This window comes from Lathamus discolor, chromosome 6, assembly GCF_037157495.1.
Source record: "Lathamus discolor isolate bLatDis1 chromosome 6, bLatDis1.hap1, whole genome shotgun sequence".
Taxonomy (NCBI): domain Eukaryota; kingdom Metazoa; phylum Chordata; class Aves; order Psittaciformes; family Psittacidae; genus Lathamus; species Lathamus discolor.
In genome coordinates this window covers 37,838,945-37,852,166 of record NC_088889.1, presented here as the reverse complement: position 1 = coordinate 37,852,166, position 13,222 = coordinate 37,838,945, and the positions used below count along the sequence as shown (strand labels likewise).

Sequence of the window (13,222 nt, the reverse complement as noted above, 5' to 3'; positions counted from 1 at the left end):
GAAACCTAGTTTGGCTAGGAGCAGGCTAGCAGAACCATGGTAGGTGGGTCACCCAAAGCTTCCTTGTTGCTAGAAGAGGTATATCGCTCCCAGAACAGTGCTAAATATGGCAGTGATTTAACTAACTTGAGGAAAACGTTTGTTCTTGGAAACTGGGGAATGATACTTTCTTCAGCTTTGCACCAAGCCGCTGGTATGCGTCAGAGGCTGCTGTGCCCAGTCTGTGCATCTCAGAAACTGCTCTGGTCCTTCCTGTAGGAACAGCTGGTTTTCTTCTTCACTCTCTCCATTGATTACTTATACTAGGGCCCTGATTCCCCTCATCAGCAACTTATTTGGGGTTGCTGTTTGACATGTATTTAGCATCTTAGATACCAACTAGAGGGGTTGGAGACACAAGTCAGCAAGCAGATTACAGAATAAGCTGTAAACATTTAAAGAAAGAAGGCTGTGAAAAGATGCAGAGATAAGAGGAACCAGGAAGAACCTTTGTATAAACACACATATGAATGTTAAAAAATGTCCGAGGAGCTTGAATAGGACTCTAGCAACCTATCTGAGGATAGCCATTGAGCTCTGCAGAGAAACCACATAAAGGTGTGGTCTAACCAAAAGTAAGGATGATAATCAAAGGAAGAGAGAGTCAGCCAGTATGCAGACTTTTAACCAGATTGTCCAGAAAACAGCTCGCTGGTGGTTAGTACTACAGCCGTAAAAGAGCACCAGTTGTAGACAGTGTTGTGCAGTGGGCTGAAGATCTTGAGGACAAATCTCTTTGAGATGAAGTAAAAGGGAGAATAAAAATCAGCATATCTGCAAAGCAGCTCAGGATTCTGAAACAAGCCGTGACTACAGTGAAAGTGTGATTGTCTCTTATCCAGATGGCCTCATCCTCATTTCATGGAGAGGCAGAAGTTGTGTGTGAGGTGTGTGCCACTGGCATAATGAGAAAGAAGGCAGAGATTCTCATGAGTATCTATGGACATAAATCTGAAAGCTATCATTTGGGGTTATTTGCAGTGTCTAAACAGTCAGATTCCTATCAAAGTTCCTGAAAGTTTAACAGGATTTATTCTATTAAAGAAATACTGAGAATATGTACCTCTAGGAAACATTCTGACTTGATTTTTCACTGAAATTCAACACCTAGCTACTAGTGGGGTTGTCAGTCATTCTGAACATACAACCATTATCACATTGCTTTTTTTTATTCTGTGTTACTTTGAGAGTCCTTCCACATTACACTGATTGATTGTTTCCTGCTTCACAGAAGTTAGCAGTTCAATTAGTGTTAGTGAAATAGGGTGATTGTGAACTAAGAAATCAATTCTCTTTTCCAAGTCCGCTTCAGAATATAGCTTGCTGAGTAACAGCTAAGCTAAGTAGCATGGTGGATTATCCAGTTCCAGGTTGTCTTTATGAGGCTGTGTTTGATATGGTGAGTTCAGATGATGAAGGAAGGAACCTACAGGCTGATCGTTTTAGTGCTGTATGTATTAATAGTGTAAGGTGTATGGAGACATTTTGCCATATTTGTTCCTCTCTAGTGGCATTAGGTGAACAGTGCATGAATCCTTTTTCTCAAGAAAGTGAAGTTCTAGATTAAAAAAACATTACATGTTTTTAGCTTTTGAAGAACAGGCAAGAAACATCAAGGACGCTACGTACCTACATGGGAGACCTCATAGTTAAAATTTGTTATGTTTATTATTCTTCCTTTTTGAATACGTAAAGACAAAGCAGCAGATTTTAGGGAGAATAGAGGATGGAGGGAACTTTATGAAAATGCAACAGCATAGTCCCAGGCAGATTCTCTGTTCCTGAGCTGGACTCTTGTTTGCAGGAGCCTGGAGACAGGAACAATCTGAAAATGTAGTTAACCTCTCAGTGCAGTTGTGGAGTGGATGCACAAGATGACAACCCTGGCTGATTTTATTTGGTTTGGTTTGGTTTGTAAAGGTAACAGCAACTCCAAGTGAAATATGTCTTCTGTCTTTGTGCTTTTTTCTTTCATTTGCTGCCAACTTCTAGAGAGTTTGTGAAACTTTTATTTTAAAAGCTTCAGAAGACAGTATGCCTCTGGGATTCTGTTTTGCTATTGCAAAAATATAATGTGCTAATAACCTGTATAATTACAAACAAATAGGAATCATGATTAAAACTGGGCAGGACTAATGCCTGGCTCCAGACTTGACAGGACTTTCACCTTTTCATAGACTGATTAACAGTGATGTAGTTTTATTGTGCTAATGTTTACATTACTAGTGTCCATATGGCTTTTTTGCTATATGTGCTGGGAGAAGAAAATAGCATTAGAATTACTCATTAGGGGAGGTAAAAGTTAGTAATATGCTGTCTGAGTTTGACAGCAGTGAAGACCAATAACTCATTCAATGTCTTGGATCTCTACCTACTCTTGTTTAAAGCATAACTAATTTATTTGTATTCTAGTTCGCTTGAGAATACTTCATACAGAAGGTAAATGTCAAAACTCAGTCTGAAGCTAGAGAGGAAACTTCTTGAGCTAGGTGGAATAGACTTGATTTTATTCCCCGTGATTCCCAGGTCTGTATCTCAGCTTAGTTTCAGCATGATGCATAGTTGTCTGTTTATTCTGACATTCACCTGGCCCCAGTATCTGCATGAATGCCATGTCCTGAAGTTATGCAACTCTTTGTAATAGTGTGTCATCTGTAAGGGCTTAAAACTAGATCCTGAACTGCCAAGAGACCACCTAAAGAATATGGGGATTAATAAGCTGGTTTGGATCTGATCCACATAGAAAGCAGGCTGCTGTTCTTAGTTTTCTAGTGATTTCCTTCTTTAGGCTAAGGTGGAGAGCAGTGTCTGAATGCCATCCAAATAAGATGAATGTGCAAGCAGTGTGGTCTGGTATAGAGCGATGAATGGAGTCTGCTTGCAAACTAGTGGTAGTAAGGAACACTTTTGCACTTATTCTTCTCTGCATGTAGCACGCTCCAGGGTTGGGTGGTGTTGGTTTTTTTTTTTTTCATTTTACAGAAAATCTACAGGTAGGCTGTGTATTTCTAAAGTTTTTTATATCCAAGGTTGTTGTATGGTCCTTCCTAAGAAGGTCAGGTATGTCCTGTTATCAGAGACCTGAAATAAGATTTAATATTGGAGGTGCTAATCTGTGTCTGGCTGTTGTCTGCCCATTGCTTCAATTAATATTATTCCTGAAATGCAGCTGCTTTTAGATAAGCTTAAAGAAAGAACAGATTGTTTTAGTACGTATGTGAAAGTACAAGCTTCAAATTTGTGCTGCACCAGCAAGGAAAAAAAACAAAACAACAAAACAAAAGGCAAGTAAAAACAACAGGCATTCAAGCAAGACACATACAATCAATCTGTATTGTTTGCCAGAGCTAAACGAAGAAAATGCCTGGGATTTGGGGATTCTTTCATAAGCCAGTGTCTCTCCACTCTCTTGGAGTGTAAAGGCAGTGGGTGGGATGGGATAAGCACTGTTGCCACTGTACATGGCCTGTGTCAGACTCCCAGCCATTTGCTACAGTAGTGTGGAATTCCCAGCTGCCCAGCCTTGTCCAGGCTCCCTCAGCTTCTGCCAGGCTCCCCTGCAGCCTCAAAAGGGAGTAGATTGTTGAACACCAATGTATTTATTTTTATGTTGTTACCACATTCCCAAGAGGAACCTTGGCTATGATTTCAGCTGGTCTTACCACACTATCCAAATCCTTCATCAGGAGCAGCTGGGGAAAGAAATCACTCAGGTTTCTGCACAGCACATTGCTGGTACGCCTCCTGCCTCCCACTAATCCTTTTAATTCCAGCCTTCATTTGCCATCCTCCTGGTTTTCTGTTGTTGCTGTGACTGACTGCACAAGTGGTCTTGACTTTGAAAGGTGACCTTCAAATGGTGACCTTCAAATGAGTAACCTCTACCTCAGACTACTTTGGCTACTCAGGCACAAGGTACCTTATGATACAAAAGAACAACTTTTGATGTCATCTGATTGCTTATCCTATTCCAGGAATGGAGTAATGATGACATCTTCCACATAAATCCTTCTAGAACCCCCTGTCTGGCTGAGAAGCTTGGGATGGGTCACTGAAAGGGAACAGCAGTGTGATACCCAGCACCTTGAATCAAACTTTTCCAGTGCAGCTTCTCACACTGCAGTGCAGCCTGTGTCAACAGCAGCAATGACATTCTGTCAGCATCTTTCTCTCTAGTACTGTTTCCATGCAGAGAAAGTGTTAAAGAGAAACGGAATCTGCCCACTTTAGTGTATTTTGGAAAGCAGTGAAACTTGATGTGAATCCTACTACTGTGCCTCCCTATTTGAGAGGGCAAGGAACCCATTACAGCAGAGGATATTTGGTTTCACATTTGTTCTTAGAATTATCCTACTAAAGCCATTGTTCTTTCATGCATCATGAAAACATCCTGGATCTTCTCTCCCCTGCTGACTTCCACAGCTTCACAAAGAGGGCAAACAGGAAGTGGGGAGGGAAAGATAATTTCTTTCCCTGCTATATTTGTTGCAACTGTCCCACATCAGATAATGACAGACAAGCTGTAGTACCAGATGGGCCAGAAGGGAAATGAGAAGGGTAAAGAAAGACCTCTCTTTACCCCAGTTCTTGGTACTCTTTGAAGGAGCAAGGAACCATTATCCATTATGTTATGTAAACCATTATGTTTGCAATGAGTAAACATTGATGTCTCTAACCAATACCTTTAAAATAGATATAAATCATCAACAGGGCATGACTGTTCGAGTTTATCCAGTTATCAGAAAGCTATGTGTAAGTCTCATTAAATCCCAGCAGAGTGTAGAACTCTGCCAAAATTCCAGGACCTTCTCAGATGATGTTAAGAAGATAATATCCAATTCAGCTTTTGCCTTTCAGCTAGAGCTGAGGGTCAGTGTTCACCTGTAATGATCAGAAATGACATTTATTCCTTAACTTGTGAGAGCAGCCTACCTCTCACACTTTTAGTCAACCTTCTGCTTTTCTTTTATGAAGGGAATGAACTTTTTCCTGTTGATACTGGTTTTGTGCCACTGAAAGGATATTCTGAGTCTCAGGACCACTGGGAAAGCAGGAGAAAGAGAAAAGGTCAGTCTCTAGAAATTGGCTTCCCTTGTTGAAGAACTAGAACCCAGCTTGAATTTTAGGAGCCTTCACTTCTGACAGGCTCAAAGAAAACTCTGAAACAGGATAAATAATGACTTCAGGCAGTTGGCATTTTCGCTTGCCTGGAGGCTGAGCATTGCTTGTTCTCAGTAGTTAGGTGATGGCGAACCGCCTGTATTTCCTTGCTGTGTTGGAAATGTCATTTCAGATCAGGTGCGCAAAGACTAGGGAGAGGTTATATAATATCTTGGCTACTTCTGTCTCACATCTGGCCCTTTGGTATTAAGCTACCTATAGCCAGGATAACTTTGCCCATCCAAATTGGATTTTGTTTTAATCTGGAATTATTTTATTGATACTAAAAATAGATGCCAAAATGTGTGTGAATAGGGTAAAAGGAGTGTCTGAAGTTATGAAATGAAATGCGGGGAAGAGCCAGAGAAGAAAGAGACAGAACAAAACAGGGAATAGGGAGCTGAATAAGGGATATCAGAATGAAGGTTGTCAAGTACAGAAGGGCATTAGGAGTTGGGGTGAGGAGCCCACCCGGTGTCTTGTCTGTAACATGGGGAGCAGAAAGGCTCATGCTGGCTTTCACTGCTATTCCTCCGCTTGTTAATGAGGCCGCTCACTGCTCTTTTCATGCAGGGAGACTGCACTTGAATGCAGTCGTGTGTACCGTTTGTGCCACCCTCCATACTCCCAAGTAAATTTTTGTGAGTTGGAACTGCTGCTTTCCCCTGCCACTTTTTCCCAGTCCAGCAAGCCAACTTGAAATTGTGCCCAAAAGATGGGGGAGGGAAGGCTGGCCTTGAGTTGTCAGCTGTCCTGGCTTGCTAGTATCAGTCACCATGGATATAAATAAACGTCATCTATTTATTGCCTTTCTTAGTTGCACTATATGTTATCGAGAGAATGTTGGACATCAGTCTAAGATCCTTCTACTCTGGGATAAAGAAGTCTGAATTTCTAGGATTATCAGAGCTTTTCAGGGAGAAAGAAAGTTCCTGTTTTCAACACTAAATTCAGGGGTCTTTGACATGCTTCTCAGTTCTGTCACAGACTTGCTGTGGGTACGATGAAACAGCCCAAAGTAGCTCTAAAAAAACGTTAGCATGGGTTCCTGCCCTAGTACGGCTCTGTCTCATTCCTGCAGCTTGGAAGCAGGGTAGATTAGGTGCTGCTGTCTGACCAAGGCTGTGTATATCTGTGCTGGGAAAGTCTATGTAGCACTGAATTTTAGTGTGCAGGTATCCTGTAGAAGACTTTATATAACTCCAGTGATTTCCCTGTGACTGGGAATTGTATCTGTAAAATGGAGGTAATAATTTTCTTCCCCCTCTGTAGCTGTTCTAAATACAAAAGTGTTGAAGTTTTTGAGGTGCAGTCATGGATGACATAATAGTATGTAAACATGTGGACAGATATACAGGCAGATACTTTAACGTTTCCTGGCAGGCAGAGAATAAAGATTCCTTCTGTTGTATGTGGTGGTTCACTACAATGCCTCATATCACAAGGGCAAATCAACCCTCAAAGCTGGCTGCTGTAGGCAGTGAGGGTTTTTTCTGTCCCCTCTACTCAACCAGAGCTTCAGCCTACTCAACCAGAAGGAGGTGGAATGCTCACCGGTAGTTTTGAAGTGACAAAACTTCATGGAATTATATACATGAATATTTATGAAATGATTGAATTGGCCATGAGTTGCACTCATGGCAGGAACCTGCGTATTTACTTGTAGACATAGGAATGCCCCTCTCTGTGTTGAGACATCAAGGTAGTCATACAAGAGGAACTCACACAAAGTGATTTTAATTGAGTTTGTGAGAAAAGACAAACACTGAACTGTGCATTTCTGTAGGAAAAGGAAAGCTCAAAAGTCTCTTCAAAACAGGAAGATGAGGTTGAAGTTGGCTTTCTTTCTCATGTGCCTTTGTTTCCTTAATTTTAGCATCTTGCCAAGGGATAGATTTCTGGACTAGTATATCCTATCTTAGTACACATGCCTGACAGTTTGGTTCCCATTTCAGGTTCCAGACTTTCTGTGCAGTGACATAGCTGGCAATCATGTTTTCTAAACATCTTTCCAGAGCCTCTGTGTTATGTGATGTTTGGCTCTATGCTGGGCTTTCAAGGAGAATGTATTTTTAAATTTAGCAATACATTTAATAAACACCTCTCAACAAATGACACTGTCATTTAGAAGCAAGCTGATGTGCTAGATACACAAGACAAGCTTTACCTACCACATTAGCTGTAAAATGCAAACTGTCCAAAATAAACATGGCACATTTCAAAGTTGTTTAGGTTTTTCTTTTTAAGGGACTGTCTAAGGTTTTTTAAGTAAAGAAGTGAAGATGACATTGACTGTTTCCCATAACCTATCTACGCAGGAAAGTGTCTCAGTATGTAGAATTAAAATATATCTATATAATAATGGGAAGAAATTTTAATTTCCTTGCCCCCATTTTGTTTATTTTAAAGATCAGCCTTTTCACACCCCCATCTCTCCTGCACCAAGGTCCTCAGCATGTTTTGGAGTGGGAAAATAGATTCCCATGTAAGCAAAGAAGTAAAAGACACAAAGACAAAGCCTACTGATACGGGAGAAGGATTAAGAGCTACAGGAAGAGCCTGTGAAGAGATGAGTCACATGAGTGAGAGGCAAAGAGTGAAGAAGGCATTCTAGGGCTTGAAATGAATGCCAAGAGTACTCTTCACATAGTAGCTTATTCAGTTAGGTTTTATCATACTGATCTGTGATCTCATCTATTACCATAGAGAAAGGTTGTGTGATAGGGAGATACAGATTTCTGTTGATGGCTGAGATTTCCAGAGCAGTGCACAAAATAGCCCCCCCGTGATTACTCAAAATCTTTGCTTTGTGGTTTTTTCCAGCCTCTGCTCGAAGAGGAGGACTAACACTGAACACCAGGTGAGGAATCCAGGGGGTTGCTTCAAGTATGGGGCAAAGGAAGAAGCAGCAGTGACCTCATACCACCACCCTTCCAAACACCCAGGAAAGAGTGAAGAAGAGGCCCTGGTGAGAGGACAACCCACAGAGGAGAGCATCTGAACATCTGTAGATGGTTATACATCTGCAAGCTGAGGTGAATGACTGCCTCTGAGAGCTTCTGCTGCTGAGTCGTGGGGTCCCTTTCTCCGACCTCTTCCTGATCACAAACTGTGAGATCTTTCTATGAGACAGAGATCCTCCAGCTGTCTGTATTGTTCTTCCTAAGATCCAAGTTTGAACATAAAATCTCATTTGCTCAGCCATTTCCGTCTGTCCTAGTTTGGTAACAGCCAAGATTCTCTGCTGTCATCACATGGCAACAACAGAGAAAAATATTAGAACATATGACTGGAGACATCCGTGTTGGTTGCCATCTTAAATTTTGGCACAGAGCCATAGAAATGATTGGTTTGAATCAAGTCATTTCATTTGTTTGTTTTGGTTATAATTTCGGTTATTAATTCACACCCCCAAAATATTTGCTGTCATTATGTTAGACGGGATTTTAAATCTGTCTTTATGCTTCATTGGTGGATGCTTATGTTCTGTGTGGCTTATTTTTGTGGTTTGATTTCTGTTTAGGCTTTATAAACTTTTTTAATTGGCTGATGTTTTCAGACCCAAGCTTGAACCCTAAGGCCCAGGTGGCTCCTATCACTTGCAGTAGTGGCTTGGTGAAGGACTCCAGTTAAAATTTGCTTGCGTTAGAAAACATCAGCAGCTGGAAAATGTATTGGAGAGAAGTTCCACCCATCCTTAAAACGAACAGGAAGCAGCTTCAACTCTGGCTTTTTGCTGGTGCCAGGTTACAGGAAAAATCAGTATTTTGCAGCTTCTGCCTTGTCAAACAGCAAGTGGTATGATTGTAATTTTCAAAGGGCGTAGAATCTCCTGCTGTTTGTATTGGGGCCCTCAGAGATGGGATCCTAACAGTTTGATCTGTTTTCTTACTCCACGGCTTCCCTGTTGTTTCTAGCCTGCATAGTCAGTGTACTTAAGAGTGGGCTGGCAAGTAGATAATGTGGCTGACAGAAGAAACAGTGTTACAGGAGAAAAGTGTTTTCTCTTAAAATGATTGTGTTCATGTTCACTCTTGGATTGTGCATATTTTCTGTCATCCCAGACCAGATAAATTGTGAGAAGATTAAATAATTATGTTCATACTCCATTAGTTTCACTATTGCTTGCTCCAGGCATAAATTCATAGGACAGAACATGCATTTTTCTATTTCTGCTCCAGTCATGCGTATGACAGACATTGAATACTTCATTTGTCCAAAAAGCAGTTCTCTGATGTAGCTGCTCCCTTTCTTACTCCATTGGTTTCTCTTTAATTTCCTAGACAATCACGTTCCCCTTCACTTTCTCTGTGTTTTTTAGCTATGTTCTTCAAGAATCTCCACAGCGTTTGTTTGCTGCCTGTGTGACCATCACATATCATCAGTGACCAACAGATCTGTAAAATCTTGTGAAGTTACTTTCAGATCATGTCTCTTCTGTCTGTAATCATTGAATTCCATTCATGGAATGCTCTGAGATAGGTGGTTCTACTTGTGCACCAAGTTGTTGGCTCATGATTAGTGAAAAGTTACTTGCAGAAGCTGTTACTTCAAACTTCTGCACAGCCTGAGCTGCTGTGGGTTTCAAGACCTTAGGTCTGACTTCTCACAGGCTACTGCTACATGTGGTATTGGCTACAGCCTCCAGCTCTGTTCCAGAACTGTCGATGGGGCCATTTCCCTCTAAGATTTAGCTTCACTGAGTGCCAGATTCCATTCCTTTCTTTCTCCTAGGGGGATCTGGGTTATCCTTATTCTACTGGGTTTTATGTGCAGGATTAAGTAACTGTAGAATATACATCCTTGTGGAACTCTCATCTCTGTTTTTGTCCTCTAGGTTCTTCATTCAGGTTGTCATAGCCACCACTGAAAACTATAAGGAGATTTGGAGGATAGAGATTTAAATTCACAGCCCAGAAAGGTGATTGTCTTCATAGGATAATTGTTAGAAACAGTATTCCTACATCTTTGTTTAGCAAATTACTGGTTAGTGCTGGCTTATTATGAACACAGGTTACTTGTTTTGTCAGCTTTGCGAGTCTCCCACCCACTCATTTTGGGATAGATTTGTACTCAGCTATAGCCAGCATGTTTTCTGAACTTTGCGTTGCATGTTGGATGTAGCCAGCACCACATCTGTGACTGTGGTGACTGCGTATCAGTGTATCAGACATCTTGTCTCTAAGGTTTTTGAAATATTTGGAGAAATGCACATTGTGGTCTAAGACCCTCATGTTTAAGGGATGAATTTTGTCAGCTCCAGGAGCAGTGAAGTCTTGCACTCTTTGTCCCTGGAAAAATTTTCTTCTGCTTCCAACAAAACAAAAACAAAAACAAACAAAAAAACCCACAAAAAAAAAAAAAACAAAACAGAAAAAACCACCCCAAAAACCCAGCACCGCCCCCCCCCCCCCCCCCCCAAAAAAAAAAAAACCAACACCAAAACCAAAACAACAAACCAAAACAGGGATCTCAAGATGGGTCCTTTACCTCAAGCCAAACACCTAGATGCTGAACTGTTCAGCTTCAGGATGTTTTAGGGCAGCCAGAGCATCAGAGGAAATAGCAGTATTCCTTTGCCTCGTGTATCTGCTGATCCCAGCTCTGCGCACAAATGCTGTTACCTTGGGAGCACGTGCAATAGAGAATGAGGAAAAATCCTGTGATTCAGCCTCATATTCTTTCCATCTCAGCCTGGAGTCCATGTATGTCTTTGTGCATGGTGGGTATGGTGTACTGAAGGATAACATACATATTTTGTCTCATTGCAGCTGCTACCTTCATGTCTGTCCCTTTTCAAAAGAGACTGGTTCAGTTAAGAGATTTAATGGGGAGGCATAGAACTGTTTTCTGGATGTCTTAGACAGAAGGCATTTTACAGGAATGTAAAATGTTTTCTAGTACAAGGGAGGAAAGGAGACTAGCAAATCACTTTGGATTTATAATAGATGCACAAGGGGAGTACAGTTATATATGTGCTTCTCAAGTGGGGATTAGTTTATCTCTGTTTTATGAGATTTACTTCCCTGTATTTATCAGTGAGTTTCACTGAAAGTGCCTTTGTTCACTGTGAGAAAATTACCAAACGAAACTTCCAACATCTCTCATCATCTACTTTAGTGGTGAGACTGGACAATGTAAGCATGGGGTCCCCCTCTTCTCTCCTGCTTAGTGATGATTGCATCACTTCTACATTAAGGAGTCTCCAATGACAGAGAATCAGTCTTGTCAGTCTTGAAAGGAGTAAGGTCCACATCAGAGTTCTGAAGGCTGAGGTAATGCAGAGTTCATACAAACATTTTGTGTTGTGTTCGAGTGATGAGTGTACCACAACATAAAAATTAAGGGAGGATACTAGATTTTATGCTCTCCAGAAGCAGCTGACTTGTGCTCAGTACATGAAGTATCAAGTTCACTTTTACATGGTTCCTCTTGGCCTTTAAAACAGCCTCACAAGTCGTGTGAGTGCCATCAGTGGGACATCATATTAGGACACTAGGTAGACTACTTAGTCTTGGATGCCAGCAAGAAATACTGAAATTTCTATTCTCAAGACAAGATATGCTTTTGGACGATCATTGTTTGTTGGAAATGCTCGTCATTATGATGCCTGGAAGATCAACATGCGTCTCTGATACTGGTTCCACACTGCGGCAAGAGGCTTTGGTTTACTAGGTTTACTAGTAGGAATCTTTAATGCTGTGCCTCTTCCTCATACTGGAATATGGATAATCTCCATGTGCATGGAGTTGAATGGCTGGCAGTGCTGGATCGTTCCTCTTCTTTACCTCTGAAGGAGATCATTGACTTATAGATGAGTTTACAGAACAGACTGGATTCTCAGTTTGCATTCTTTCAGGCCCGTATCTTCTACTAATACAACAGTTCAGTCATTCTGGATTATTTGCTGGAAACAAAAGTAACCTGGCTTCTGACTTATTTTTGTTAAGGTTTACTTGATCAAACTGCCAAAGACTCTTTTCCCTACATTTGCTGCTTATGATAATCCTGGACTCACCTTTTGAATCTGGATGGGTTATTTGCTGGTGTTTCAATAGTTGGATTTTTTTAGTTGCAGTAACTGGCTGGTTGATCCTCTTCCTACTGTTTCCTTTCTGGACACATTATTCTGTGGATCTGTCTTAAGTTTCTTTCAAAAGAAACTTCTGAACTTTATTTAAACTTGAGACTTGATGTCCTTCTTTCTAGAGCCTCGTGTTTCTGGAGCTAGGACATCCTTGTTTATGCCAACCATCAGGAGGACCTTATTTTATCTTTACAGAATTGGGTCAAACAGTCCTTGAGACAGGTGGATAGAGCACAAAACATTCATAGTTCTCTTCATTCAGGAAGTGGTTAATTGGAAAAGAGGTGGGCAAGGAGGACTGTAAGGGAGAAGGTGAAAAGGAAGTAATTATTCACAGTCTTGCCCACTAGAAGTAGGAGCATCAAATGAAACTAACAGAGATCAGATTCAAAGGAAAAAAGAAAAAGGAGTGTGTGATTTTTTCTTCTTTTTGCCCACAGTGTGTAGTTGACCTGTGGAACTCAGTGTCAGTTTATTGTGAACACAAAAAAGTGCAAAAGTGGTATGAAAAGAGAAGTAGACAAATCCAGGAAAAGTTAATTACTAGGGCATATTAAATATTAAAATTCAAAACCAAGTGGGGAATTTCTAAGACTTTTCAAGTGGCTGTTCTGGGGAAGTGGCACAATGGGCTTTTCCAAATTTTAGCTTGTCTGTCAGACATGCTGTTGACCACTGTCAGAGAAGTGAGATAAATGGTGTTGTAGTCTGGATGTTTTGACACTTGCAGTACAGCCTGATAGAACAGCCAAGGCAAAGCTGCCTTCCATGGCAGCGGCATGTTCCACCAGAATTCACTCTGTGGTGTTTGGTTCTCTAAGAAAAGTCTCCATTGCTAACATCTGCCAAGTTGTCACATGCAGTTTATCTACACTTCCACCTGAGTGGGCACTATATATTGCAGAGGCTTTCGGGATGGTGAAGCTCTTACAAGAG

The 13,222-nt window shown here is 41.1% G+C and overlaps 1 protein-coding gene across 6 annotated transcripts in view; it reads left to right on the top strand.

Annotated features, from left to right (window-relative positions):
• TTLL5 (tubulin tyrosine ligase like 5) overlaps window positions 1–9,303 on the top strand; it is a 135,357-nt gene extending 126,054 nt beyond the window's left edge. For 5 of the 6 annotated variants that reach the window (XM_065686066.1, XM_065686067.1, XM_065686068.1 and 2 more), the window contains 2 exons: window positions 8,023–8,059; window positions 8,145–9,303. In XM_065686066.1, coding sequence (XP_065542138.1) covers window positions 8,023–8,059; window positions 8,145–8,154 — 47 coding nt within the window. In that variant the 3' untranslated portion in view covers window positions 8,155–9,303. Of the gene's footprint in view, window positions 1–8,022; window positions 8,060–8,144 lie in introns of those variants that run through there. The other variant, XR_010614020.1, reaches the window with a different exon arrangement.
• The last annotated feature ends 3,919 nt before the right edge of the window (window positions 9,304–13,222 follow it).